The sequence below is a fragment of the Strix aluco genome, chromosome Z (assembly GCF_031877795.1).
Source record: "Strix aluco isolate bStrAlu1 chromosome Z, bStrAlu1.hap1, whole genome shotgun sequence".
NCBI lineage: Eukaryota > Metazoa > Chordata > Aves > Strigiformes > Strigidae > Strix > Strix aluco.
The window spans coordinates 660255-686572 of record NC_133971.1 but is presented as its reverse complement, the minus strand read 5'-3'; the positions used below and the strand labels follow the sequence as shown (position 1 = coordinate 686572).

Below are 26318 nucleotides of genomic sequence, written 5' to 3'. Positions count from 1 at the left end.
CAGGGGTATCAAAGTCATGTGTTGCTGCTTCACTGTTTATCATTTGAAGAAGGCGATTTTGAACAAGATGTGTTTGCCAGTATTGTTGTGGTACCACCAGTAATTTACATCTGTGAAACCAAATCCAGGAAAAAAAAGAAGTTGTGTCAATAGCTGAAAAAACCTTCAATCGCTTACAGTTCTTCCTTGATTCCTGGTGAATGCAAAGTTGTTCTTCCTTTGTGATTTCAGCTAGGGCTTCTGTTCCATTGGGCAGCCACTCTGCAGACCCTTAAGCACATGCAATGGCATTACTTTTGTGAAAAAAGCCTAAATGCATTTTTGATTCAGTGGTTGAAAGAGGAATTCAGACATTATGAAAAGTGGGGCCTTCTATGATGAGGCATTTTATGAAGACTTAGGGGCTCTGATCCACAAAGGAAGGAAAGAAGGAGGGTGTGGTGGTTTAATCCCTGCCGGGGTCTGAGACCAGGTGGCTGCTGCCCCTCCCCCACAAAGGGAGTGAAATACAAAGCCCCGGGGCTGAGATAAGGAGAGGTTTAATACAACAGTGCGACAGCAACACAACAAACAATAACAATAACAGTAACAATAATAATAATGAACAGAGCAAAATATCTACAAATACAGCAGTGAGAAACGCAATGGCATAACGCACGTGTTAACCAACCTTCTGGCACCGACCTTCTGGCTTCGGTGCCAGGATGTGACTCAGCCTGGTATCTGAATAACCCGGCTAGAGCTCCCCCCCACTGCTGGGGAAACTTAACCCTATCCTGGCTAAACCAGGACAGAGGGGAAATAGGAGACTCTCGTTTAGAAATGTCATTTTATGTATGATGAGTTTGACCAAATAAGCCCTAACCTAGCAAGTGAATGGTGATCACTGCTAGCAAAGATTTCAACATTTAGGTGTAAGCAGTAGTTTGAAGGGTCCCAGGAGCATTAGCAACAGACCACAGAAGCGTGTAGATCACACAGTACTAGATCCCATAGTACCAACAGACTGTAACAGATCACAGAGTAGGGAACTAAAACTGCAGTTTATTCACTTTTCCCTGAAACGTGCACAGTGAAAGCCACAGAGTGTCAGCAGTCAGTGAGTGAACGAGCTGAGGGGACTTCTGGGTGACACCACCCTGAGGGAGCTCTACTTCTGCTGGGAAAAGTGAAAAAAAATGGGAGAATCGTAATCTGATGCTTCTGCTTTCCACTACCTATACGTAATGTGTACTTGAAGTATTATAAGAACATGATGCTGTTATAGTGAATACTACCTACTAAATATTAGCATTCTTTTTTTTTCTAATTAAGAGGGTGTATTTTCCTTTTCAGTAGCCCTGTAAACAGTATTGAACATAATGTTCTCTGCATTATACTGACTTTTGATAACAAAGCAACTGACTCATTCTGAAAAGTGTTTTTCTTAATTTTATGCGCTTTGAAATTCATGCTGTTTTGCTGCACGTAAATGTGAAAGGTTATTTTGGTGTAGGCTACAAAAGTTTCCTGCTTTCTGAGTAGCTGAAATACAGTTCTCAAAAAAAAAAAAAAAATCAAAAGCAGGCAGTGAGTCACCTGCACCACATCTGTCTTTTTTGCAGCCTTTGAGCGAATCTGATCTTGTTGATGAATTTTCGAAAGATTTTGCCAGCCCTGCACAGCCTGCAGTACAGCCCAAACCATCGAAGCCCAGCAGCACGTCCAAAGTACGTCTTTCTAGTTCATTGAAGATGCTAAGACTGGATAATGCTACTGTTCTTTCAAGAGAAATATTTCCGTTTCTGTTTTTCCCGCCCTGTTGCCTTCAGTGGAACATGCAGTATTGGCACTTGGTCCTTAGCTGAGGGGCATCTACCTTTAAATTTAGACTTGTCTTTCTTGTTTTGTACTGTATTTAAAAATTTTAAAAAGCTACTTAGCAGGTACATTTTGGGTTAGTGAGCATATTCAGTAAAATGCAATGTAATTGCTCCATTTCAGAAGCCTTCAGATCCCATGTCTGCAAAAACTACCCAGGATGAAGTCGTCCCTCGTGCCGCAGCTTGCACCGTGCAGTCGTCAGCTCCATCAGCCGTGTCCTCAGTGAGTTGTCTTAGCCAGAGCTAAAGCAAAACTCAGTGCTTTGTTTGTGCAATTGTGTAGTGTATTGGCAAGACGCTTATTTCAGTGTTGTATATTCTCCCTCTGTAGAGGTAAGCCACAAAGGCTGAGTGCTTTTCCAAAAAAAATCCAGTCAAGCACAAACTGAATGGGGAAGGTCAGTGACCCTCTTAATAGAGGAAGTCAAACAGACAGTTCTTGTGCTCTGCTCAAGCTCTTACTGCTCTAAAAGGGACGCTTGTGAACTCAGTACTGCAGGGAAAGAAAAGTTCAAGAGGCAAATTGTGCTACTGAGTGTTTTGGAAGATTGCATTAATGGCAGACATTCTTGCATCTCTGCTCAGAATATATACGCTTCTATTAAAAAACAAAACAGCCAGCCAGCCCCCCTGTGGAACATTTTATCTGTGAGTAAGGCTTTGGAAAGGAGAAGCCTGTTCCCAGAGCAACCTCTGTCAAAGTTTCCTTATGCCTTGAACTCAGCAGATCCCGAGTATGTGAAGACAGTTAGGAAGAGAAGCGTTACAGTGTTTTAGTTTACTTCTCGATGTTTTCCGAGAGTACCGTGTGGCTGGCAGTGGTAGGGTATGAAGAGGTTTCTTCAGTTGCAGCTGATCTCCAAACCACGACTCGTTTTTTACTGTATCCTTGCAGGTTGGTCACGTGGCAGATGAAGCACTGGAAGCCTTGTCCAGTAGCCTGGGAAAGAGGGAGCCTGATCCAGAGGAAAAGAAGCCTGCTGTGGACAAAGTTAAGGTAGAGAAACAAACAGACCTGTGAGCGTGGACTGTTGACGTCATTGTCTTCAGCGTTACTGAGGCTAGAAACAATTCAGAAATAATATTTTCACTTTTTAAAAAAAACATAAGTTAATTCTGTACGCAGTTGTGTTCTGCTTTGGAAGTGCTAGTAGGATTTCAACACACCGAGTACCTTTTCTTAATAATTTTGCCTGTTGCAGTACAGTAGTTCCCTCAGTGTCTAAAAACTGCCTTTGCGTTGTGTCTTACTGCTGAACTAAAGCAGAGTGAATACAGCATGCTCCTTTGTCAAAAGGGTACAAATTTATGGTGAATTGTTTAAATTAGGAATGATATGTAAAATTTTGGGTTTTGTCACTGATCTGGTGTCGTGGTTTAAACCCAACAGGCAGCCAAACACCAGGCAGCCACCCGCTCGCCCTCCCCTGCCCCGGGGGGAGGTTTTTATCTGGCAGTTGGATTGAGTTAGGAAGACCAGTTTGAATCAGGAGACTGAAGACTTTGAACGCTTGCTCATAGGCATTTCTGTTGGGATGTAGTTATTTCTTTTTCTTAATGCTATTTTTATTTTGCCTTCACAGGAGAAAACCAAACAGGAACAACGCAAAAAACTGGGTGAAGATGAAGAAACAATTCCTCCAGAGTACAGATCAACAGGAGCAAAAGTAATTTCTTTCGTGTGCTGTCTTAGTCTTGCTTCCCTTTCGTTCCTCAGAATGTGTCGATTAAACTGAAACTCCGTTTCAGTTTGAAATGTTGACATTTAGTTCAGCCATTTTTATAGTATATAGAAATTGCGGTTTGTCGTTTCTGCATATCTGACACCTGTCGTGAGGTGCCTACAGGCACAGAAGTGGTTTAGCTGCAGGTACCTGCACATGGACAATTTGGGCTGAGATTAGTGCACTGGTGTCTTTCATTAGCTTTTTGTATTTTAGAACTTAATAAATTGTGATTGGTCAAAGCGGCTAAAAAAACCCAGCACTTCAAGGTGGTATTTTCAAAGATTTCAAATATTTTCAAATAAAATCAAACGTCTCCACGCGACTCCTTTGGCATAGGCGGGCTGCTCAGGTCTAGCCAAGACTCGCCCAACTCCGCCAATGCTGCCGCTGTGAAAAGCTGCGCCTGCTCCGGGCCCTGGTCAGGGCTGCGTTACCGGCCTGGAAATTGGGATTTTCTCTATGAATTGTGCTGTTTCCATAGAAATTGAAACACGAAGTAGGGAAGCTCAGAACCCCACACTGAATCGCTTTTCAGCACTCAGATGTTTTTCAGTTACAGGACCTGGGTTTTTTCAGTGACACTTGGCGTAACGTGCTGGAGGTGACGAGTTAGATCCTTTTCCTGGGGAACACTCTGTCCTTCAGCGGATGCTCTCGGAGTTCCTGTGTTCCGTGGCCGTTTAAGGGCTGCTTGGTTTAATAGAAGGGGATTTTTCTTTTGTAGGATAAAGATGGAAAACCACTCTTAGCAAAACCGGAAGAAAAATCCCAGGTAAAAAAGTGACTATTCAGATAAATGTTTCATTTGTGAATTACTTGCCCAGATGTCAGTAAGGTTTCCCAGTCTTCGGTTTAAAAATGGAGTTAGACTGTGTTACCTGCTGACTTCTTAATAGATGAAAAGGCCTGAAAGCTCTTTTTTTTTTTCTTTCTTTTTAATGATAGCCTATGAGCGAAAATGAACTTTTAGAGGGTTTGACAGAAGGATTTTCCTCTTCTCCATCGCAATCAGCACCATTACCTACACCAACTGTAAAAAAGGTAAGTATATTTGATTTCTGAAAATCTGGTTTATTTTCAAATTATTTCAATAATCTGGATATTTTATTTGTTTCCCTTAAAGTTTATGTAAACTTTCTTAAATAAAATCCAGTAACTTAATAAAATTCAGTAATTAAAATATTTTTTGCAATAAATCAATAGGAGAGCAGGACTTTGGTAATAAGAAAAAACTAGTAAGTTAATTGTCTTTTTACCAGTTTCTTGCATAAGTAATGCTTTGCAGTTGAGAGTTTTAAAAGTGTTACTTGGGACTCTGGATGGGCTTGGTGAAATCTTAGCTCCTCTGAGGTCACGTTAAACCTGCCTCTGACATAAGCTAGGCTTAACCCAGGAGCTGAGGTGGGAGGGTGAGTGTGAACACACTGAGATGCCCAACGGTTGCAGAGTGCTTCATGGGAAGGGGCTTCAATCTGAAATAAGTAGAGCTTCTAAGAAAGATAAGTCCTAGAAATAAGCTGTACAGGCATCGCGTGTCAGATGCGTGGAATTCGATGCAGGTTTTTCTCTTAGTAACAATGCTGTGTCTTGTTTCAGAAGACCAGGAAGGGTGACAAGCCCGCAGATTCCTCGGACGTCATCTCTGCTGCTACAGTTTCTTCAGTGCACTCGGCAGCTCCTCTAGCTCCTACCTCGGTAAGCGACCCCTTCGGTAGGTCCTGGGCTCAGGCTGAGAGCTGACGAGTGACGAGGGACGGGAGATGTCAGCGGGCGGGTGCGTTCCCTCCCTTCGGGTCGAGGCGGGTCGTTGCCTGTGCAGGTGGTTTCGATGTTGGGCCTGGGCCTTTAGCCGAACCACACCTTTCTTTTTCCTGCCTAGGTGGTGGCACCGTTTAAAATAAAAATAGTGTGGTCATTACCGTAGTGGCCAAGTCATGCGTTAAAGCCTGTAAAAGGGGGAGTTCAAGCTTCACGGAGGGTCAGGCAGCGCCGTGACCTCCTTTTAGTGCCCGGAGAACGAGTGGCGATGCTGCCTGGCTCACGCTGTCTCGTTCTGATCTGTGCGGGGGGAGCTCCCTCTAGTGTTTCCAGCCTGGTTTGAACTGCGACTGTAAAGCCGCTCCCACCTGGCTTTTAGCTGGTTTTAAGGGCTTTTTTTTTTCCGAACCAATGTTTGAGTAAAACTGGTGTGAGTTAGCAAAAGACCATACATACTGTAAGGATAAAAACGTTAATACGTTTTAATTCAGATTGACACTTCCTTAGCAGCTAATCTGCAGCGGTAATGGTGTTGGCAAAATGAATGGCAATCACCAAAACCCAAGCTTTTCATAGAAGTGTTCTCATTAGATCAGTTAGGCTTATGTGTAACAAAAGAAAGCCATTAAAATATATTCCATAACCCCCGCTTGAAATTGTGTTTTCTGTAGGTCTAAATATTTTTTTATAGTTTTTTCCCCAGCTATTGCACTACATTGTAACTGCAGAGGAAGAGCTGATTGTTCATTGTTTGCTGAAGTTGACAGTTCATTAGTCAGTACTCAAATTACGTTGATGAATTAGATTATTTTTACAGCAGATTTGCTTTTACGAGTGTGTTTATACTTTGTCAGGGGGGAAAGGAGATGGATGAAGCCTTGGATCTCTTGTCTGATTCCTTGGGAGAGAGGGAACCGGACCCTGATGAGAACAAACCAGTTGTGGATAAAGTAAAGGTAACAAAAAACATTCTGGAACATGTGCAGTCTGGGGGGGGGCGGAAAAAAACCAAACCAAAAGACCTCAAAATCTGAGATACTTACATTACTTCTTCAAGATGTTTTTTTTAAATGGTATACTGCAGTACTGCTTACATACTCATAGGAGTATATGGCATGTGATTTTCAGATGTAGGAGTAAGGTTACTAGAAAAAAACAGATACTCTGATGTTGTGCTACACATAGGCATATCAACCACTCTTCAGTCAGCTGGATTACTTGTGTGTTTTGTGAAAAATGTGGAATTAGTTTCTCTATTTTAGCCACTTGGAGATAAGAGTTGAAATATTATAGGAAATTTGCGATAATTTTATTTCAGTGCCTGTTACTGTCATTATTCTATGCTTGTTTCTGCTTGTTTTGTCTTTCTTTGTGTAATTGTCTAAAGACCTTTCTGCTAATAAGAAAATTAGACTCATTTCTGCATAATAGCAGTAGTAATAATAAATTGTAAGCTGAAATACCTCAGGTAAAGGACTTACTGGAGAAAATAAACTACCATAAGGTGCCCATGAATCAATTTAGGCTGGAATCTGGAAGGAGATTTTTAATCTCAGGCCAGGCTGGGGTGTGGAGGTTGGTGGCTGCCGTAGGAGCAGGTTTATGAGGTCTGGGTGCGGGTGTCCCCTGCCACAGCAAGGGAGCGAGGATGTGTGAGGTCTCAGCAGCTCCCCTCTGCTTCAGGGGAGCTGTAGGAGCACAGCTTGCTTCATGTGTTGCTCTTCACAAAGGCGTGGAAACCACTTAATATTCCAAAATGGAGGGAAAAAAAAGATGCATAAAATGTCTGTGTGAACAAATACAAAAATACTCTTCAACAATATGCTTAAAAACCTGCTTGACTCTAAACCAGGTGTTTTGACTGGCGTGTTTCTGGTATGTTTGCCAGAACTCAGAGCAGCATAACTTGAAAAAGACACATAGTGGAAGGAACACCTCCCCCCTTGGGGCAGTTTTCAGGAGCTGGTGCTGGGTCAGAGCCTGACCCTGGCTGCGAAGGCCGAGGAGAAGCGTAGGCTGCTCCGATCAGTTTGGGTGTGGGTGAGTGAGTACCCCGGGTCCTGCTACAGGGGCTCGGATCCCTTCACGGGTGGGACGCGGCAGGAACGTCAGGTTTGTGTTAGAGCTGCGGGGCCCGGGTGAGATGCGAGGCACAAGTGCGGACCGACTCCCGGTCACGCTGGCGAAAAGCAGAACTGAAAGTTGACAAAACTCTTTTTTGTGTGTTGGGATGCTGCTGTCTGTATAGATGTTTAATTTATTAGGTGTGTACACTTATTGAGAGCTAGTAATTTTAAAACTTTCAGGCCTGAAACACACTTCACAGTGAAACAAATCCATGGTTTTTTCTGGTAGTTTTAAAATTTTAAATTCAAAAAAGGCACCAGTCCCAGATTTAATGAGCGCTCTGGCTTACTGTTTGCTAATATGTCTAACATAAGTACTAAAGCTGTTAAAAAATTACATACTTTCAGGAAAAGGCTAAATCTGAACACAGAGACAAACTTGGAGAAAGAGATGATACTATCCCCCCTGACTATCAAAAACTTCTGGAGTCAGGGGAGCAGGTAAGGAAAAGCTTTGTTAGTGGTTTTTTTTTTGCACCACCAGAAAGGGAAGCTGAACAAATAAGTGTGTGTACTATAGTTCTGTATTAGGGTTAAACATGTAAATATCTGCTATTTAGAGTAGCTCTGTATATTCTTGCATGCATTTAATTCAAAAAAACAAACCAATTAGGTGGGTTTTTTTTCTTTTTTTAATTGGGCAACTTGAACAAATAAGTCAGTTTGAAGCAGCCAGTAGCAGTCAGCGTCCTGGAGATTTAGGAATATGGATTCCAGTTAACCTGGCCTGGCTCAGTTAGGTGCTCCAGAAAACCAGGTGAAAAAAACAGGGTGTTTTTTTAACAGTTTGGCTTTATACTCTGCTTTGAAACAAGAGATAGTTGCACACTGTGGGTAATAATCCCTGTTCATTACCAGTAGTTCTGTTCCAAGTTTGGGGACAAAGTGTCTGTACAGGCATGACCCTGGTGGTGCTCCTAAAGCCCTGCAGCTGGAGCACGGGACTGCTCTGACCGTGATTTGATCTGCTCTGGGTCAGGAAACTGTTTTTCCAGTAGACTACAAGGATAGAAAGATGATATTGCAGATGTAGTCAGAGTAGCAAACCCTGAAAGCACATCGTGAACTCTTTGAATACCCAGCGTGGGAAAGAAAATAAATCAGCTCAGAACGGTGCGACTTCTTGGTAATCTGTAAATTCCTGGTGTCATACGGAAGTATTTGCATCTAAAAAATGATCTGACCCGTTCAACATGAGGATGTAATCTTTCTTCTTCCCAAGGGTAAACCAGTAAAGCCAGCAGCAAAGGATGATGTGAAACGCAAAGGAGAAAAGGTAACATCTACACTGTTTCTGTTTGTTTCATGCTGTGGGCTGGGATCTTTTTTTTTGAAGTACTGTTGTTGTAGGCTCAAGGTGTGATGCATTTCAAATCCTCATAAATGCTGTTGAACGCAGTAGGTAATAGTGTGGGCAGCAGTACTTTTGTGAAGACTAACTCTTCACCATAAATACAGTTTTTATGCACAACAACGCTGTGAATGTTCAGGTCCAGTATTCAAAGAAATTGCGTATCTTAGAAATCTCAGACAGACATCCCTGTTCTAACATATGTATAGAGCTCAGGTATGTGGGTTTTGTTAAAGGGATAATTAAGGCAGACAAAAATTCCTGAAACGTTAATTTGACTGTGGGAAGTACTGCATATTGCGTGACTTTGGAATTAAAATTATTGCAGAAGCCTACAGATGACTCTGCAGCTATCGATGCCCTATCAGGTGACTTCGATACTTGTGCAAAGGCTCCTGCTACACCACAGCCCTCAAAGGTAGGACATTTTCTGCTAATAACTTGCAAAATAAACATTTTTTCACCACTGTGTGAAAGCTCCTCACTTTTCTTTGTGGTAGCTCAGTTTAGAGCATCTTTGGAAGGCGCTGTCCAGGTGTGGTGAGTGTCTTACAATGCTGTGTCTTGCTGTGTACTAAGTACTTGGAAGAAGGAAGGTTTGTTGTATTTACTCTTTTAGAGGGGTAAAGGCTTGGAGAAGTAAGCTGAGCAGAGAATTGTGCTAGCAGTTCTTGTACAGATTAGTGCGTCCAAAAAAGGTAGAGGCAGAGAAATCTTTCTTCAGTGATTGCGTGCACTACCTAGTGATAGTTGTAGGCTGGAACCGAGAAACAGCCCAGGAGGGTTTTGCAGAGAGAAATGGTAAAAGCAGAAACGAGTTTTAGATGTGTTAGGGAAAACAGCAGAGCTGACAGAGATGAAGGAGGAATGGACTGGAGGGGTGTTGTGATGAGAAACGGAGCGTTTGTTTGTCATACACAGCTGACAAAGAGCCGCCAGACCTTTCCCAGCAAAGTTTTGCACATGATGGTGTTTGAGGAAGGATGGTTGTGCTGGAAAAGAGCGTGAAGAAGGGGACTGAGATCCGGAACACACGAGAGAAGAATCACCGTCAGATGTGGTTTCTCCTTGCTCGTCACCTTGTGGCCTTGAGCTTAGACACCGGGAGGGGTCTTGTGTGGCTTTGAGACACCCACCACAGTGTCCTTGGCCAAGGAGCCCCAGGGTGCTCAGGGGCAGCTGGTGGGGTATTGGTGTGGAAATCGTGGGCTCCTTTTGGTTTCTGCAAGTGCTCAAATGAGTTAAGAACCAGTGAGTCCCTCTTATTCACCATTTGCTCTCTTACCCTCTAGTGTGTGCTGAGCGGAAAGGAGGCTTGGTGTTAGCTAGATTCATGTGCAAGGCCAAGGGCAAGGTCCTGCCCGTGGGTCGGGGCAATCCCCAGCACAAACCCAGGCTGGGCGAGGAGTGGCTGGAGAGCAGCCCCCAGGAGAAGGACTTGGGGGGGTTGGGGGGTGGAAAACTGCCTGTGAGCCAGCAACGTGCGCTGGCAGCCCAGAAAGCCACCCGTGTGCTGGGCTGCACCCAGAGCAGTGTGGGCAGCAGGGCGAGGGGGGGATTCTCCCCCTCTGCTCCGCTCTGGGAGACCCCCCTGCAGTGCTGGGTCCAGCTCTGGGGGCACCAACAGCAGAAGGACACGGACCTGCTCGAGCGGGGCCAGAGGAGGCCACGAAGATGCTCGGGGGGCTGGAGCACCCCCCTGTGAGGACAGGCTGAGAGAGTTGGGGGGTTCAGCTGGAGAAGAGAAGGCTACGGGGAGACCTTAGAGCGGCCTCCCAGGACTGAAAGGGGCTACAGGAAAGGGGGGAGGGACTCGTCATCAGGGGTGTGGGGATAGGATGAGGGGGCATGGTTTTAAACAGAAAGAGAGGAGATTTAGATGAGATCTAAGGCAGAAATTGTTCCCTGTGAGGGTGGTGAGGCCCTGGCACAGGTTGCCCAGAGAAGCTGTGGCTGCCCCCTCCCTGGAAGGGTTCAAGGCCAGGTTGGACGGGGCTTTGGGCAACCTGGGCTAGTGCAAGGTGTCCCTGCCCGGGGCAGGGGGTGGGACTGGATGGGCTTTAAGGTCCCTCCCAACCCAAACCAGTCTGTGACTCTGTGGTTCCGTGGCGTGCCGTGGTCCCCACCTGCAGGCCAAGGGAGTGGTATGTGGTTTGGGAGTGGTGACTGGTTTTTGCGCTCATCTGGGTGGTCTCTGCTGCTGGCTCCTGCTGGCCTGTCCCTCCCGTTTCCCTGCAGTAGCGACCTGCCTGCTTCCTGCACGGAGAGATGGAAAAACAAAGCTTGAATTTACACAATCTTTGACCAAACCATATATTAGCAGTCAAAAATTAAATCCCGTGGCTGGACACAGCTGTGGAACCGTAACCAGTTCCCAAGTGAAGCGCTGCATTCCTTAAGCTTATACTACAGCCAAGAGAGAATTGCAAGTTTGTACTTAAAATGTTGGTGACGATAATCTGGGCTGTTCTGCTGTTTGTTCCTCTCCTGTGGGGCAGAGAAGCAGCAGCTTTGAAACTGAAGTTCAGATCAGGTGTAGTTATTCCTGGGGGGGAAACAGCTGTTTCCCAACGGCCCTTGTGACCACTGCAGTGCTTCCCCAAGTCCCTCCTGGGACACCGAATCCCCAACGGCTCAAGACAAACTATCGGTGTTTTAAGTGCTGTGTTATTTGGTTATGATCTTCAGAGCTAAATCTTCTGCTGCAACGTTACTGCTTTGTCATAAATGCAAAACCTGCCGGTAGCTGCCAGCTGTTTCACCCGTGTGTGCTCCCCGGCACACGGGTCTCCCCAGGGTTGAGCTGCAGCCTTCGGGCCTCTCCTGCCTTACAGCCGCGGGTACAGTCATCTGTTACGGCTGACACCGGGGGAGACACCCGGTCCCTCTTCTGTTTGTAACTGTAATTATGTTTTTTTCTTTGGAGTGTAGGACAAAAGCGGAAAGGAAACCATCACCACTAAACCAACCCCAAAGGATAAAGGAAAACGCAAAAACTCTAAAACGGTATAAACATACCTATTCTATATGTACAGTCAGTCGTGGCTACTGTAAACAATAAACTCGAAAGATGGCCAGCTGGATTTGGGGTTCATCCTGCACGGATATTCCTTTGGAGAGAATTTTACATCAATAGGTCAAACTTGATCCATTTTTGTAAGCGTATACATAGGAGAAAAGCAGCTGTCTTTCAAGGGAAATTTTTGATAAACGGGGCTAAAATACATGAGCGTGTGGTCCTCCGTGTGTGGCTCAGCACCTCCTCCACAGGCGTTTGCTGATCTTAGAGTCACCCTCCACGTGCCTGCAGCTGCTGGGGATCCCCATCACTTCTCTCTTTTCTTGACAGTTTTAAACCACAGCATTCTAAAAGTGGTGAGAAGGTACTCCTTCAACCACACGTCCATTTGTCAAGTTATGAACATAATTTATTTTAAAAAAAATGAATGAAAACCTACATATGTTCATAAATAAGTCTGCAGAATGAATCTGGTGGGAAGAGGAAGGCAGTTGCCTCTGTATTTTAAAAAGCAACAACAAAAAATGCTGGTTTGGCTTTTGTCATCCAGAACTACAGAAAATGGATTTAGGTCAGGGTGAGACATTTCCCGTCACGTTGTTCTCTCGCAGGTGACGTGCAGGGAGATGCCTGAACCAGGTGGTAACATCTGTTCTGGAAACATTACGTTTCACGTTCCAAGCGATGGGATTTTTCTTTATTACGAAATTGCTGCACACGCCTTTTGTGGAACAGCAGAACTGTCTTACAGTTTTCAGTGTAAAACTGGGGGGTCTTTAAGTCTTTGTCAGAAGGATGTATTTTTTAATGTTCTGAGTTGTGACTGGATCACTGGAATGGGTAAGAGGATGTTGAGAAGTGGGATGTGAAGAGGTCAGCCACAGCCCTCTTTATCTGAAACAAAGTGATGGAAAAATGAAAATATAGACACAACAGAAATGACAAATACTGCTTCTAAACTTCGTGTTTCAAGTGCGGATCATGTTTATGTCTGAACTGCGACTTCTGAGGTCACTGTTTTATTCCCTATTTTAGCAGAGTTCACAGTTTCTTACCTTCTCGTGCTTCTTCTCTTGCTCCGTAGGCAAAGGGAGAGTCCTCCAGCAAGAAATCTGAGAAGCAGAAAACAGGCTAAACGTTAACGTTGTGGGGTGAGTTGTCTCCCTCCCTGTTCTCTGAACTGCCACAAAGACAACTCACGCTCGTGGTTTGAAAGCTAAATTTGGTTGACTGTCTCTTAACTGAGCCAAGACATGGTTGGAGACGCTGTTAGGCACAACTCTAGGAATGACTTTGAACTCAGTGTTCCTAGGCAGAAAAGGCCTTTTTTTTTTTTTTTAGTTTCCTGTACAGTTTGTTCAGAATTACTTCATGTAGCCAGATTCCGTTGGGTTCCTGTAGCTAAGGATTCCAAGGCATGACATACGGTCCCCCTCGTAAGAAGTTTTTGCAGATTAATGAAGTCCAAGCAGATCTCAAGTGGTGGCTTTTCTCTTTAGGACAGTGAGTGTAGGTCACAGACACAAAAACCCTCGTTCTTTGTGCTGAGATGAATTGGAGATCACACCCTTAACGTAAGAGTTCACAGAGGTACCTACACTTGGATGCTTGACCCTGGGGTCTGGCAGCTGGCCTGGGGCCAGGCAGCGGCGTGGCAGGGACTGCTGCCCGCACCACACTTCCCAGCAGGAGCTCGCCTCTCTGGGCATGGAGCCTTCCTGCATTTCTTCCTATTTTTTTTTTTTTCCTAAGTTGAAGAAGGTAAACGCTAACTTTTTTTTTTTCTTTTTCTTCCCCACAGGATCTTGGAGCATCATGTAAAACGTCTTCTTTCTGTTGGTGGATAATTATTCCTGAAGAACAAGAGCTGATCCCAAACGCGTGTGGTTATTCTGGGTGGTTTTTGTAGAGTGATACTTGCTGGACGTTTTTCCTCTTTCCTTTTTTCCCAGTAGTAGGCTAAGGTGTTTGGGTTTTTTTCTCCTAGCCATTCATTTTATTATACTCATATACTTTTTTCCAATTTTCTTCAGTTTTCAGAGGGAAAGAATGCTTTATATTTGCAAGAAATATATTTCATAAATGAATAGCAATGCCAAAAAAATAAAAAAAATCTGCAGACTTTTGCACATAATCTCCACAGAGTGCCTGTAAATCTCAGAATATGTATGTGCTCGCATTTTTAAAATTGCAGTGAATGCATTAAGTGTTCTGGAAGATAATGAGCTTTAGTTCTCTTCAGCTCTCCTCAGCCTGGCTGTGCAGTCTTTCCTCGAGCCAGTTCCTGGGAGGAAGCCACAGGTACGCTGTGAGCAGCTGAAGAATGAAAAACTGGGGATGAGCCGCTTCGTCAAGTGCATTTAGTAATAGAACAGTGTTTTGGATGCTGCCTTAACTGTAGTTAAAACAACCAAAATACACCAGATAAGGATTTTAGTTTTTTATTTCCAGTCGTACCTGTACTGTTACCTCGTAATTTCAGGAGTCTCCTGGACTGAACAAATCCAAATCCTAATGTAACAGTGACACCGTTACCGTCACAGAAGAGGAGGTGGAGAAGGAACGCGAGCCTTAGTGGGGATGACCGAGGAGTTCAGGTCAACAGGTGGACTCTTTCCTTTTAGTTTGCACTAGAAGTTCCCAGTCCTGCGCCTGTCCCTGGCGCTCCAGAGGGAGCGTAGGAACAGGGCAGGAGCTCACGCCGCAAGGAGCAACATGGCGTCCGCCTGCTCTGCGAGGGATGGCCCAGGCCTCCCGAGGGCCTCCCTGCGTTTTCCTCCCCTCCGTAACCCGCAGAACATCCCTTTGCACATCCTGACACGGGCCGAGCTTCGCCAGCAGCTTGCAGAGGGAGGTCACACCAACGCTTGTACCGACGCCAAAACCTGCCTGGAGCGCGTGGCCTCGCAGACAGAGACAGCCCGGAGATTTCAGTTGGGGATATTTAGAGTTTTGACTGTACTCCGCAGTCTGTACTGAGAACCTGTGTCACACTAATAAAGTTTTTAAGCATGCACGATGATGTTCGTAACTTCTCATTCACGACAGCTCTTCTCTTGAACAGCTGTTGTCAGACAAAGGAAACCCCGGAAATAATTAAAAAGCCCCAAACTTGTCGGGCATATTAAAACTGAATATGGCGTGTTTAAAAAATCTGCAAAATACTTGTGAGTCACAACCTGGAGTGGGAGCCCGGGGGAGTCCTAACGGTTCTGTGATCCCCTTGGGTTAAATTAAGGTGAAACGACATTAACCAGTTGAAACGTTTTACTTGGGGTAGGAAGAGCTTAAACTCTTAAAGCGATGTGGTCTCCTACTGATAGAGGGGAAGGGGAAGGGGAAGGGAGAAAAAGAACACAGACCCCCACCCAGCGTTGTCTCGGGTCCGGGGATCTTGGGTGGGGGGTGCACACCCAGCAATGTCAGCACCACCTTTTCAGTTCATTTTACCAGCTGATTTGCATACTGGACGAGGAGGGGCGGAGATTCCACCATGCCATAGGAAAAGGTGGAGCCGGGTCTGTGTGCGCTGAGGGGGGCCGGGGCACATTAACCCTTTAGCCCAGTTGAGTTGGTGGGCGCTATCTCCCCCCCAAACCTTTACCTTTTCCACAGGTTTTGTTTCTTGGACAATTACAGCTCCAGCTGCTGTCGGTTCTTTCTCTCTCTCACCAGTCCTCCAGCTCTTCCTCCAAGCTACAGTCACAAATTAATCTGTGGGTCTTACCCGAACGTTTGGTTTTACTTAGTCTCTGTCTTCCCCCTTCAAGGCTCCTCTGGGGGATGTGGCTGCTCCGCTCCCTCGCCCTTCGATCCGCCCTGCGCCTCCTGCGGCACAGAATTCCTTCCTCGGACTAATCCCAAAGGCCACCCCGTGTCCTTGAGGCTTTTCCTGGCGATGAATGTTTGAGGCATCGACTCCTCCAGTTCCTCAGGGTGGACCAGGGCTTGGTGGGGCCGAGCTCCGGGCCAGGCTGGTGCTGAGGGGGCAGAAGCAACCGCCAGCCCCCAGCAACCAGTAGACGCAGTCCTCCTCGTAATTACTTTGACAGATGCCATCTTAATTACAGTTGCTGCTTGGGGGGTCGTTTAATTGCGTGGTGCTTGAGCTGAGGAACACGTCTGACATTACGACAAAATGTTACGAGTTAAAACACTGAGCAGTGGCAGCATTAGGCGGCCTTACGGCTCCTTCCGCAGAAACGAATTCATCCACTTGAGTGTTCCCTCCAGCCCTGAATTTTCACAGCTTTTCAGTGCTATTTCCAACAAATACGAGCAAGCTGCCTTCATTTACAGATGGTTGTTTCGCAGCCGTGTTTCGACTTTCTCAACATTTCCACCCATCCGTTGCATATTGTCGTCAATAGGTCACTGGACACAGCACAGCCGTGTGCTTTTTTCCTCCAGAGAACTGATGGATTCTTTCACCCGTTGACAAAAAATGTGAAAGAAGCCGCTGGTGTCGTCCCTGACGCGCTTGGGAACGCAGCCACTGGGAACCTGGAGGCTGCTCCTGCTCTGTAAATTCACTGCATTCCCTGCGCTGCTGCAAGCTGCCTTCCTCAGGGGTGTTTTTTAACTTTTTTTTTTTTTGTTAAAGGAGGTGTTACTAATCACAGGGCTCATCGTGGAAGCTTAACACCACCTCAGCCTTGAGCTGGGTGTTGACGGATACTTTCCAAAGACACAGCGGCTTTCCCACGGTTTACCTGGACAAGCCCAACACGAGATGCAAATACTTGTACAAAGTGCAAGAAAGACACAAACAGGAGACAAGGGAGTTGCTGGATTTTCTCTCTCGGCCTTACAGAGACCCGGCGCTGCGAGAGCCTGCTCAGATTTAAACTGAAGACTAAGAACTAAGCCAGAGCAATGCACTGCTCCCTAGACCCTTATTTTATATTCAGTACGTTGCATTACTTGTGGCTGTGTTTTGCCCTAAAGAACAAAAAGTTGCTTAAAGTGGCAACAAAAGCTTCTGGAAAGAAATTGTTGAGGGTGCCACTAAATCTGCACATGGACCACTCTGGGTTTTTTACCGCCGACAGAGGTTTTGGAGTAAACAGACAAAATGATTCACACAGAGAATTTCCCCCAGAATAGATGTAGAACAGTGGTGCAGTCTCACTTCCTTCATCGTTTTCCTTCCGTCTGCTCAGTGAAAAGACCTATTTTATTTTTTCTTCCTCACTACCTTCCAGAACGGGTAGAAGATATTAATAGAGGCAGGTAAACCATGAACAGTTTGGCAGGTGAAGGTTCATACTCCACATCCAAGCCCTCTGCTCAAACAAAGGACAACTTTCTCTGTGCCACTGGCTTAATGCTTCCCCATCCGTAACCGAACTCATCACCACAGTGATCTTTTTTTGAGGAGAAGGAGGCCCTGACCCGGATGGTCCATAACTGGTCATGCTTTTACCGTGTTAGGATTTAATCCAGACTTTAATTTCAGTTTTACCATGACTGTTTTTCAAAACCAGAACCCAGTCGGCTTTACCTGTGTGAGCTGTGACCTTGTCGTGTGCCGACCTGTCACCCCAGTGACAGTGCCTGCTACAGAATTCAAACAGAGTTCCAATCTGGCAAAAAACATATCACCAACACTCAGAAAACGGCTGGTCTTGTAGAAAGTAGAGTTTGAAAATACAATTGCGTAGAGAGAGCAGTAAAACAACTGATTTTCCTTACTCTCCTGCAACTTTCTCCCAATTTTCTTTTAAAAACATCCAAGCTAGACGAGAGTGAGACAGATTTTTGGCAACAAGCACAGTAACATATGGAAGATCCTGAGTTACGATGTCACCACGCAGACCTTGATCCATTAACCTAAGAACTAATAACAGAAATGGAAGCTGTTTGGACCGGTAGATAAAGCTGATAAATTACTGTTCCCTTACAACCTTGAACTGGTTCTGCGGTTGAGAGTTCACATTTCTGAATATCCTGACACATCATTTTTGCTGGGTTACTTCCAACTGCTCCCTGGCTGCTTCCATCGTCCCCATTTCTATTATTTTCACAATTACAGTTCCTTGGCAGACCCGTACCCTGAGTAAAAAGGATAAAAACAAGGCTACGTTTTGCTCCTACTCAAAATTTCCACATTAATATGAACCTTTCTCCTCCCCCTGTGAGAAGGGTGTTTGTTCTACACTGTCTTGGTGCAAAATGTGGGCCAGCAAGTGCTGCTCATGACTGAGGTGTCCAAACAGCAGAGCAATGCGAAGAATAAATAAAAATGTTACAAAACAGCTAAAACATGTCTCCGGTGATATCTGAACACAGCTAAATCGGTGTCCCATGCTGCCACCGCACCAGTGGCAGAAACCAGGTGCCCCGAATGCAGGGTTTGAAGCTAATGCCTGGAAACCTCCGTGGTGCTCAGCTCTCTTAAAAGCAGGAAACCTCAAATTTTTGTAAGAAATGTAGAGCGTATGTACCTATAATCCAAGTAACTACAAAGGTAAATCAAGAAGTGCCTGTCGAGCAGAGATAAGACGTGTGACTAGCTGTTTCATTGTGTTCTGTCCTCATGTGGTACAGTATATTCTGAGCGCGTTGACTCCTGACACCAAAAGACAGAAATTAAAAAGGTGCAGACACTTACCCCGACCGTATTAACCCTGTAAAGCCTTATCATAAAATCGTAGGATTTGGGGTTGGAAGCAGCTCTGCAGCTACTGGCACTCTGGGTCCACCACTGCTGGCGAGTACTACAGCTACACTGGGAAGGACTCGCACCCAGAGAGCTCAGTGAGTGTTCTGCAAAAGGTCTCCGTGTATGTCACAGTTTGCCACAGGGGAGTATTTTGGTCAGTATTTTGGTCTGTGCGCTGAGATTTCCCCACTGTGTTCACCCTGGGGATGAAGGAGAACCCGCTCCCAGCACGCAGTGCTCCCGCTGCAGGCAGACGGTCACCACGGAAAACCTTTCTGCGGTGTCGAAGTCCTCCCGTCAAGTCTCTCCTTTAATCCAGTGCTGGTCGGCAGCAAGGGAGAAAAAGAGGAGGAAGGTGGGAGCGTAACGGCAGCGACACGGGCAGGCAAGAGCAGCGCACAGGCTGCTGGCTGTTCGTCAGCTCCACGCAGGTATCAGCTGGTTTTCTTGTGGAGATTTTAATATATTTAATGGCATCTCTTGAAGTACTGCTGTTTTCAGACAGCCCTGGGCACAGGAGTAGGATTTCTGTCCAATCTCAGAAAAAACAAGATTTCCAGTGGAAGTGGAGAACCTTACGCTCTCCCTAGAACCGTGCTCAAGTGGCAAAGAATGCGCCTGGCAGGGGCACGCATCAAAGCAGGGAAGAGCAACGTGAGAGGGCACAGGTACATGACAAACGCCTCAATCCTGACGGGTGAAAAAACTGATGTTTACTGCATTTGGAGGTGATGGTGCCTTCTGCAAAAGTTCTTTTTTGTCAGTACCTACTGTAGGGCAAATCTGAAAGGAAAAAATGTTTTTGTCCTCTCTCTTTGATGTCCTAATCATAAGTACTGGTCACAGCCTTCAGTAACAGATTATGAGTTTCAGTAATTGTTTATGAGAAGTTGCAAAATCTGGAAAAAATAGAATAAGGAATACTTGCCTTTGTCATGCTGTTCCACAGATCTTCATTTTTTGTATCCTGAGAGCTGTATTTCTGCAGGTCCTGGACAAGCCCAGCTTCAAACACGTCAGCAGTCAGGTAGTCCCTCCACATATCTGATATACGAGATCCCTGAAAAAAAGAGCAACAAAGACTTCACAAAACTACTCCTTAGCTGGCAAGATACGTGTGTCAGAAAAATTTCATGCCACTAATCTACATAGCAGTTCACTTCTGTGTTTCTGATTTAAAAAAAAAATCCTGTTTTATGTATATTGAAACAGTACTTTGGTTTTTTGTGATCTTTACTCTTAAAAATATCATGATTAAGTAAGTGATGTTATTATTTTTTTGATTACTGTACGAGCCAGCACCATCTAAACCCCCTGTGAAAGACAGTCCTTGGGTTAAGAAGCCCCCAAAATGGCTTAAGACTAAATTGATACAGAACAGGTAGAAGAAGCAAAGGCTTCCTCATTTTAGAAATGGAAAAGGCAACTGCCGTTGTTTTGGTGTTTTGGGCACAAAAGTAACAAAACCATGAACAACATGTCAGGAACTTCAGGTGTAGGGGTGAAATCAGTAAAGCACAATTGTATAGTACAAGCAGTACAACTGAAAGCAGCAGCAGTCACGTGTTTTACCTTCTCGTGAGAAACGTTATTAAACTTTTCTAAAATTTGAGCTGGATCTTCCACAGGAGTAGATACAGGATGTGATGAATTTAACGTGTCCACTGCCATGGAATCAAAACATCTCCTTAAGAAATAGTCTTCCTGACAGGAGGCAAACCCAAATATTACTACTAAATTTTGCTCAGTGACCACGGAATCCCTATTCATTCACTTTTCAGTCCATTCCACACGATCTTTAAATCACACCAAGAAAGCAAACCCTATCTTTCTTTTTACTGCAGAGCATAACAACCCCCAAAACAGTAATAGACAGCCGAATGAGTTCTGATATTCTAAATTAAGTTAAATAGTGGACCTACTTGAGGATGCTCCTGACTAGATGGCTTTGAAAGGTTCCTTCCAACCCAAACCGCCCTGCGACTCTGTGGTTCTATGATTCTAAATAGTCGAGCTAGTGAGACTTAAAAATAACTCCAAAAAGACACCTGCAAATCCCAACGGTTTGATGACAGAGTAGTCAGTAACCATAACACATTTTTTTAAAGAATTAAAATGCTGTATTTCCCCATTGGCATGCCACTGTAGTGCTATGGCAAAATTCTTCCCAGATGCATTATTTGTCTCACTCTGGTAAAAAATTTCATATATCAGACCTCTGCTAAAGCTCATGGAAGGATTTTAGTGTTTTCAAGTCTGACCCTATTTGATGAAATAAGATAAAATAATTTCTTTACATTTCTGGAAGTCTAAATGCCTTTAAAAAAAGAATAGACTTTCACTGCAATAATTAAGTTCCATTATAAGTTCCTGAAAAATATTTACATATAGTTAAATCAACATTACTCCCCTTCAGAGTTAACATCAGATAATCCTCTCAAACAGAAATTTAAAAGTGGTTCACAGCACAAATCTGCCTTATCTTTATCCTTGCTAATTAGTGGATTTAGAAGGCAGTTATAAAATCAAAATACAGTAGCTGCTGCTTACGACTCTTGGTTCTGGATGGGTAACGCTGACTGACATGAACTCCATAAACTCTGCAAACCCTTCATTTAACCACCGATCATTCCACCAGTCCATGGTAACGCCGCTGCCAAACCACTGGGGGAAAAAGGGGGAAAAAAAAAACGGTTCTGAAATTACATACGCAATTTATCATAAAAGCTGCTACTCACCTGTATGAAACTGCATTTATAGTAAAAAAAAAAAAAAAAAGCTGGGGGCTTTTCAGGGTCATGCAACAACAGAGATTCCCAGTATGTGGTCAGTCAGTCCCCAGCACCAGACTGAAAATCGGGAAGAGCTGCTAAATCTAGAAGAAAACAATAAAATAGCACTTGTATCATTTTACTCAACAAAGAACTTGCTCACCCACTCATCCCACTTCATGACTGGTCCCACACCGGCAGACGTATCACACACCCTTCTAAGGGCTCTCTTAACTGTAATTGCAAAAACACACTCTAAAAAAAAGCTCTACAGAGAAGACCAGGGTTTTCAGTTTCCAGTGGAGCTTTTCAATCTGTCCTTGAGTTCTCTGAAGCAGCCGGTTTAAAAGCCCATGAACCACACTTGGCCCTCTCTTAATACTCTAAATCACCGATTTTGTGCGCTCTATGCTTAATAAGGCCTCAAATAAGTTCAGTTATTTAACACTTACCTTGTTTAGGTGAAGGATACGGAGTGCTGAAATAATCTTCCTAGAAATCTAAAAGTTTCGCTGCCACATCCAACGCGTGATCAGCTTGGTTGATCCTGTCTGTGCACAGCGAAATCCTCAGCGGAGCAGCAGGCAGTGCTTCAACACAGCCCCAAAAGCTTGCGGAGGTTGTTCTTGAGTGACCATGGAAAGGGACACCAGAGCACACACCTAACACTTCACATACGTGAGTTACCGAAACATTTGCCGAAAAACACGATCTGAATTAGGAATACAAGTTTTAAAACCTATGCAGCAGAACCGCCAAGCCCCTACAAAGACTTCTACAGCTTCCACCCGCACCGTGTTAGAGTCGTTCAACTGACACAGCTTTATTGTAGTGCTGATTCTCCACGAAAATTCTATTTCATTTGCCTTTAATTTTTATATATATATATATGCAGTTAAATATAATCTTACATGAAAACAACTATAGTACCAATGGATATAATTATACAAAAAGCAAGCCCATTTCCAAAACTTTTGAAACTAATAAAGCTCAGAATGTAAACTAATCATCCAATTACAAACCAAATTTCCTTCTTTCATTCCTGCAAAATGTCAAGATACAGAAATCCAGTGCTTTAACTGAAAAGTAAACCATTATGTATTCACACAGACTTACAAAGAAGCTCTTAGAAAATGAGACAGTTACCTTAACTGGTGAGTGGTTCTTTTGCTGATGGATTTAAAATCTGAAATGAGAAAGGCCACGAGGTAAGCACTCACCTCCACAGTGGTATCAAAACAGTCCTCAACAGCTAGGGAGTCACGTTCACAGACTTCCCCTAGAAACCCAGCGCAGCCCACTGCCTGCCTGTGAGGACTGTGGCAGCAACTGTTGTTGCATTTCTTCTCAGTTTAAAGATGCCACCTTCTGAAGGTACCACCTTTAAAGACTTTCTCCCTTCCTCTTCTTTCCTTTCTTTCTTTTCTTTCTTATAGATCTATCAATAAGAGACCACATCGCTTATGATCCTTTCCCAAGTTTAAGCTCTTCCTACCCCAAGTAAAACATTTCAACTGCCCATTTAACATTGTTATTTAACCCAAGGGGATCACAGAACCGTTGCGACTCCCTGGGCTCCCAGTCTGGGCTGTGACAGAGACAGACGGGGGTTCGGGCTCCACCGGCCTGGACTGCCCTCAGTCCCTGGTGGGGCCGCACAGCAGAGGGAGGAGACACCTCCATGCACCCCTCCCCCACCTCGTACGGGTACCATCGACGACTGGAAGACGGTAAGAGAAGGAAGACCAGGGAGACCCCGAGGTCTCCCCAGGCCCACCTCGGGTGAAGGCAGCTTCCAGCGAGAAGGGCCAAGGCGAGCGTGCCACGAGCTCTGTCCCCTTACAGACCCTGGGAGCCCCAGCCCGTGCCCTGGAGGTGCTGACACGCGGCGCTTCGCCGAGCTCCAGCATCCAGAGTGTGGAGAAAATCTGGCGGGTCAGGCACTCACTGGGAGCAGAGCTCAGGGGGTCTCCTCCTTGATTTACCCAGAGGAGACATGGCTTTCTGGACCATGCATGCCCCAGTGTCATGACCCAGACTGGAAGCGCGGAGAATCGCAATGGTTCTGTGATCCCCTCGGGTTAAATTAAGGTGAAACAACACCAAAAGTCCTGTAAAATGTTTGACTTGTGGTAGAGAACAATTTAAACTTGGAAAAGGATAATAAGCAATGTGGTCTCTTATAAATCTGTAAGAAAGGGAAGGGGGAAGGGGGAAGGGGGAAGGGGGAAGGGGGAAGGGAAAGGGGAAGGGGAGCGTCAAAGCAATCCAGATCACCACCCCTGACTCCAGCGGTGTCTAAAGTTTCTGTTGCCTTTTAAAGTTCATTTTATTAGCTGATTAGCATACTAGACAAGGAGGGACAGGGATTCCACAAATTCATTTCCATGAGAGATGAGGAAAAAGGTGGAACAGGGGTTCCAGTTGAGTCGGTGGTTGACCAGCTTTGGTTTTTCCTCTGTTCCCAGAGATCTTATCAGTCATTCCAGAAATGATCACTTATCAGTTCTTGTTGCTACTGCAATGGCAAAGGGCCATAGTCATTATCAAGTCATTAGCAAGGCAAGCATGCACAACAGGGGTTAGCTCAGTCCATGTCTCCCCCTTTGAGTTTTATCTAAGGAGTTTGTCAATGCAACTGCAAGGGAGTGGGTGAATCCTTCCATACACTCCCGCTCCCGTGAGGGACATTCCTTAAGCCACAGCTTGTCCTTGAGGTTTTCTGTGAGCCCAGCCCTGAAGCTCACATCTTCTGGCCTCCCCACTGGCCGCAGCCCAGCCTCCCCGGCGCAGCCCCTCCGCGAGGCTCCTGTCCTCCTGGAGAGGGATACGCAGCCATGTCTGGGGGAGCAGGTGGAACGGAGCAGAGGTGGCTGGGGGGTGGGACCCGGCTGGGCACAGGGCAGGGGGTTCAGCAAGGCTCAGCCCTGTGTTGAAGATTAAACTTTTAGAGCAACATACCAATACTATGCTTAGGTCAAAATAGATGTTCTTTGTCTATGTTAAAGCCAAAGCCACCCCTCATCAGCAAGACAAGTACAGCCTTGAGCAAGGACATCGCAGAGCTTGCAGAGGGTACAGCGCCAACTGGGCAAGCAAACTCGAAGTCCGTGTATCCTTCACTGAACTGCCCTCATTATAATACTAAAAATCCCTCCTACAGGTCAAGAAGCCCTCTGCCCAGGTAAAGACCCTTCCCCTGAGCACACACAGTAGTAGCAGCATTAGATAAGCTGCATTATAATTGTACGTTAATCACTGACCAATCAGTATCTAACAGGCATGTCTGGAAAAGCACTAACCTCTGATTTTTGTGTATAAAAGGAGCATGAAAACCTGCTGTTGGGTGCTTGATTTGTGGAAAAGTGCCCCAAGTGCCCAGGCCTGGATAAATACAGTATCTGTCCTGGGCGTGTTCGGATCGGGTTATTGCACGGCAGCACAAGGCCGCTCTCCGGAGAACACGGGGCGCACCCTTGTGCTCTCTGCAGCTGGCAGAGGATCACCCTGGGCTCAGCCTTGCCCAAGGGGAGGAGGACACAGCAGGGGAGCTGGGCTGCTGGGGCAGGCAGGCCAGCAGGATCTGAAGGGCTGCATCTGCCCAGGTGGCAGCTGAGGGATGGGAGGGTCATCTACGAGGGTTAGAGAGGGCCGTGGGGTGTCTGTGGGGGCTGGTGGGGAGGAGGAAACACCCTGTGTAGGGAGCAGTGGACTGGAGCCAGGATCGGTCCCCGCCGTGGCCAGGGAGGGCTCTGCTGCCTGCATGGGCGAGGGGCAGCATGGGCAGAGCAGAGAGAAATTTCAGGGGCACGGCGGGCAGCACCTTCCGGCTGGAAGGGCTCTGCCCCCCAGGCCCTTGTAGCGGCCCTACAGCACCTTCCACGGCATCCTGCAAGGACGAGGAGAGCCCCTGGGGTTCTCTGGAGGGGCTGCTCAGCCCCACGTGTGCCCCTGAAAGGGCTGTGAGAGGCCATGGAGGGCAGCAGGGCCCTGCGTGGGCCCAGCCAAGCCCTACCGCAGTGTCCAGGTATGAAATTGGCCATGTCAGAGCCCGCTGCTTCCTGCTGAGCGGCCGTTCCTCCCTCAGGCACGCAGAGGGGCTGGGAGGGGTGCGCAGTGGGTCCCACCAGTGGGGGACTGGGCAGGGGCAGAGGCCACCCATGACACTGTCAGCCACATGCATGGCACTCCCGTGACAGTGGCCTCATGATGTCACACACCACCTCCCTGCCCATCGTCCCCAGGATGGGGACCTGCAGGGGGATGGGATGGGATGGGATGGGATGGGATGGGATGGGATGGGGACCCCCAGGTAGACAGAGACAGGTTGCCACAGGGTCAGAGCAGTGAAAATACACCTAGATGCCATAAGCAGTCCCGAGTTGCGGCTCAGAGAAAACCAACTGTCCCCGAAACACCCCCGAAACACCTTCAAGAAGGCACGGTGAAAGCAGGGCTAGCAATTGTCCACAACGCCAAAATTGCGGGTGCAAGCCCTGCTGCTCTGCTGCTATTCCCGGACAGACTCATCCGCTTAAAATGCTTAGATTTTCCATTCTTTTAAAAATTACCATGAAGCGCAGTTTTAGCATAATTAAGGAAACAGCGTCGGCAGCTCAGGGCATCGTGGCGTCCCCCCTTTCGTTGCCGTGCTGCGGGATTTCTGTTAACACCAGCCACTTGTGGCTCCACCCCGGCAGCCCGGACAATCCCAGACCGTCCAGCCCGGCCCGAACAGCGCAAACCCCGCGCTTCTGCCCGCTCTCCTCACCCGCCCCGGGCTGCTGGGGCCGGGGCCGTGCTGGTGGCAGCTCTGAGGGCGGTGGCGGTGGCGGGAAAGGCCGCCCCTGAGGGGACGGCGGGCCCGCGGAGCATGCTGGGAGGTGTACGCCTCCCCGGGGCCGCAGGCCGGCGGCCATCTTGTGCGTGGCGGTAGGCGCGGCGGCCCGTCCCGCCACAGTCCCCGGCGGGACTCACGGTGCGAGCGGGCGCGGTTTCACCGCCTCTCTCGGGACCCGGCACGGCCGAGGCCGTTCCCAG

At 46.4% G+C, this 26318-nt stretch overlaps 2 protein-coding genes across 11 annotated transcripts in view; one reads left to right on the top strand and one right to left on the bottom strand.

The window, feature by feature from the left end:
- Positions 1-14859, top strand: part of CAST (calpastatin) — a 58763-nt gene extending 43904 nt beyond the window's left edge. For 6 of the 10 annotated variants that reach the window (XM_074813586.1, XM_074813591.1, XM_074813594.1 and 3 more), the window contains 14 exons: positions 1605-1709; positions 1984-2085; positions 2758-2859; positions 3446-3529; positions 4314-4361; positions 4535-4630; positions 5186-5284; positions 6202-6303; positions 7822-7914; positions 8696-8749; positions 9153-9242; positions 11751-11830; positions 12928-12994; positions 13645-14859. In XM_074813586.1, the coding sequence (XP_074669687.1) occupies positions 1605-1709; positions 1984-2085; positions 2758-2859; positions 3446-3529; positions 4314-4361; positions 4535-4630; positions 5186-5284; positions 6202-6303; positions 7822-7914; positions 8696-8749; positions 9153-9242; positions 11751-11830; positions 12928-12985 (1113 nt within the window). In that variant the 3' untranslated portion in view covers positions 12986-12994; positions 13645-14859. The remainder of the gene's footprint in view (positions 1-1604; positions 1710-1983; positions 2086-2757; positions 2860-3445; positions 3530-4313; positions 4362-4534; positions 4631-5185; positions 5285-6201; positions 6304-7821; positions 7915-8695; positions 8750-9152; positions 9243-11750; positions 11831-12927; positions 12995-13644) is intronic. The other 4 variants (XM_074813587.1, XM_074813588.1, XM_074813592.1 and 1 more) reach the window with 4 other exon arrangements.
- Positions 12231-26097, bottom strand: ERAP1 (endoplasmic reticulum aminopeptidase 1). Its single transcript, XM_074813597.1, is given in 10 exon segments — positions 12231-12737; positions 12899-12955; positions 19436-19567; positions 20080-20211; positions 21058-21203; positions 21242-21382; positions 21731-21903; positions 22425-22464; positions 23628-24205; positions 25850-26097. Coding segments are annotated over 9 exon segments (927 nt in total). The 5' UTR covers positions 23668-24205; positions 25850-26097; the 3' UTR covers positions 12231-12671.
- Positions 26098-26318: the final 221 nt, after the last annotated feature.